Here is a 3531-nt window from a genome sequence, read left to right as displayed (position 1 = left end):
AGAGCGAACTTAAATCATTGACAACCAAATTTAATCGATGGCTTGCACAATGGAAATACAGTGCATTCTTGTAGGTATCTTTCATTATTTTTTGGACACCTCCAATCTCCCCAGCCATAGTTGAACAACCATCATATCCCTGCCCAACACATCTGTCAGGGTCTAGAGACACTTCTTCTAAGAATTCCTTAATTGCCTGTGCAATTGGCGAAGATCTCCTCCGTTGTATTGACGAGGATGGTCCCGCTTTTTCCCAAAAAGATACAGCTTTGGATAAAATTTCTTTACACAGGGCCTTATCTGAGTCGAGTGGTATTATTTCAACATTCTTTGACTCAAAATCTGGTTTAGCAACACGGAAATATCCATGTTCTCTACCAGAAAAATACATTTGTATGTCGGAAATGAACTCCTCTCCGCTTAATTCCCCCTCCTCTCTATCCATCTTCCCGATTCACCCCCCGCACTGTCACTAAGAACAACAATAGGATAAACAATTTAAAGAAAGGGGGCTTTATTAAATTAACTTTAACACTGAAGAAACTTAACTAAGTATGTACAGTAATAATCAAAAGGAACGAAATAATAATTTGTGAATAACTCTCGGGATATAAATGTTGGATCGTTCCCCCCCCCCACGCTTCTACGCACTTCTTTAAGACTCGTTTTCGTAAAATACTTCGTAAGATCGTAAGACAACTATTCACTCGGAATATTCAAAAGGAACTGAACTTACTGAACTGATCTGACCCCCCGAAACTGCTTCACAAAACAATGAGCAGAGAACAGGCTTATGGGTATCTATTTTCGACCAACCACAACGATCTGACGTCAAAGGCGACTTGCGCACTTTCAACATACTTCATGATTTGATCAACCGGGTGCCAGCTAGGGAGCAAACTGGGTTCCTTTGGCTTTTCAACCAATCGAGTGCGAATTAGGGAGCATGCCGTACTTTTGTTTTGACACAAAGGACAAAGACGGTACCAGGTGGAGATATCGCCAGCTCAAACAACAGGCTCGGTTCTAGCGTAACATGTGCGCGTGTAGGGGGGGTACGCCCGGATCCCAGAGGCAGGGGCGACTTCACGTCTAGCCGATATGTGGTACAAATATCTTGTGCCGATAGCCCCATCTTTAATATAATTTTCAAATGTTTTGATAGAAATTGGGCACTTAACCTCAAATGCATGTGTTTCATTCAGCCCATCTGGAGACGCACCAAATATGGGCCACTCCGAGTTTAGATGCAGACCACACTTTCTAATTTTTGTTCTCAAAGTCTTCTCCACTTCTTGGAGAACACTCCCTTCTAATTGTATTCCTCTCTCCATGGCACCAGTTTGATGGAATTTCCTTGCACCAAGGATTGCTTCTACAAGACTACCTTGCAATGTCTGGCAATGAACAGCCTCATGAATTTTGGAAGCCGTAATTCTTCCAAACCTCAGTTCATGCCACTTTTTACATTTGGCTTGGCAAACCGTCTCTTCTGCAATATCAGCACAATCAGCTGTAGTCATCATACTGCTGAGAAAAGAAATGAACAGTTCCGGGTCTTCAAACCCATTTTGTTCTTTAAACTTGTGCAATGCTTTATGTAACATTAAATCTTCTAGAGTAGACTTGGTAGGTGGCACAAAGTAAGGTGTAATTTGGTTTCCTACCCAATCCTTGTACTCTGATCTCGAAAGAGATGGTCTAGTTCACCTAGTTCCAATCCTTGTACTCTGATCTCGAAAGAGATGGTCTAGTCTAGTTCACCTAGTTCCAATCCTTGTACTCTGATCTCGAAAGAGATGGTCTAGTTCACCTAGTTCCAATCCTTGTACTCTGATCTCGAAAGAGATGGTCTATTCACCTAGTTCCAATCCTTGTACTCTGATCTCGAAAGAGATGGTCTAGTTCACCTAGTTCCAATCCTTGTACTCTGATCTCGAAAGAGATGGTCTAGTTCACCTAGTTCCAATCCTTGTACTCTGATCTCGAAAGAGATGGTCTAGTTCACCTGAAATGAATGAACAAGAGAGACTTTTAAATACATTTGAAATAATGACAACTCATAAAACAAATTGTTTACTTCTAAGCTTAGAGATTTGTTATTATTGCAGCACACCCTGAGTATTTTGTACATATTTAAACAAGGGCACTGAAGCTCAATATGGACATGATTGCCAAGTAGTAATATTTTATTTCCATAGAAGTAGTAAAATCATTTCGAGGGAGCACACTGTAAAAGAGTATCATTTGAAAAACCCTGTTAGTAGAAAACATGCTACACTCATCCAAAGTAAGTCTCTAGACAACTAGCTGTACATAGTTACTAGTGGCATTCAGGGAAACAGAAATACCTATGTTATGTACCTATGCGGAAAGCTTGGCAAGAACTGTCAAAATCCACCATGTTTTATTTTTCTTGTCTTGTTTACTCAAGGGAGGAAGTGTTGCCAACTCCAACACTAATTTAAATCTTAAATTGTTTCAAAAGAAAAACTCTCAACACTGGGTAATATAATATGTACAGTGAACTCCTGGTACATACCTAGTGTTCATGATCCTCTCTGGGTATTTGCATCCTCTCTTAAATATCAGTTTTGATTTTCCCGGATTATCTGCCAAATTGGTTTCATCATAGGTAATTATGTTTGATTCGGGCACCCCTTCCATTATGTTTCTTCTGATGAACTTCTGCAATTTCCACTGCTTGACAATGACTCATTACATCCTTCAGAGTTGGATCCTTTGTCAACAATTGACTTTGTAGCATTGTAGCTCCTTGTCTCTTATCCCAAGGATAATCTGTGCTCTGAGTAGCTTTTCCTCCACTTGTCCAAAATTGCACTGCTGGCTAAGAACTTTGAGTTCTGTAAGGAAATGATCGAACGTTCTCGCCTTCCTGCTGATGTCTCGTGAAAAACTTAAAGTGCTGAACTACTTCATTTTTCTTTGGTGCGCAATATTCCTCGAACTTTTTTAGAACGCTCTCCACTGTCTCTTCTTGATCCTTTTCAAATGTGTTGTAGATTTTGAGAGCATCTTTTCCGATCATGGAAAATACTTCATCAGTCAGGAATCTTAGGAAATAATTCAGAGGATCAGCAATGGACAATACTTCTGCCATTCCAAGCTGGCTTTCACAAATTTGAATGGCAATGGTTTTGGCATATTATGAACAGCTACTCTTCTAAGCTCGGGTACATTTGGTTCATTTCTCCTACTTGGTCCTCGGTCCTACACTGGGCTCGGGTACATTTGGTTCATTTCTCCTACTTGGTCCTCGGTCCTACACTGGGCTCGGGTACATTTGGCTCATTTCTCCTACTTGGTCCTTGGTCCTACACTGGGCTCGGGTACATTTGGTTCATTTCTCCTACTTGGTCCTCGGTCCTACACTGGGCTCGGGTACATTTGGTTCATTTCTCCTACTTGGTCCTCGGTCCTACACTGGGCTCGGGTACATTTGGTTCATTTCTCCTACTTGGTCCTCGGTCCTACACTGGGCTCGGGTACATTTGGTTCATTTCTCCTACT

At 41.2% G+C, this 3531-nt stretch overlaps 1 protein-coding gene across 1 annotated transcript; it reads right to left on the bottom strand.

Moving 5' to 3' along the window:
* Window positions 1-252: 252 nt before the first annotated feature.
* On the bottom strand, window positions 253-3121 carry LOC113472110. The gene is made up of 2 exons (XM_026831693.1): window positions 2893-3121; window positions 253-1681 (listed from the first exon to the last, which is right to left on the bottom strand). The coding sequence occupies exons 1-2, from the start codon at window positions 3119-3121 to the stop codon at window positions 1008-1010; spliced, it is 903 nt and encodes a 300-aa protein (XP_026687494.1). The 3' UTR covers window positions 253-1007.
* Between the last annotated feature and the right edge of the window lie 410 nt (window positions 3122-3531).

This window comes from Diaphorina citri, unplaced genomic scaffold (assembly GCF_000475195.1).
Source record: "Diaphorina citri unplaced genomic scaffold, Diaci psyllid genome assembly version 1.1 scaffold3905, whole genome shotgun sequence".
NCBI lineage: Eukaryota > Metazoa > Arthropoda > Insecta > Hemiptera > Psyllidae > Diaphorina > Diaphorina citri.
This window is presented reverse-complemented; position numbering and strand designations above follow the sequence as displayed.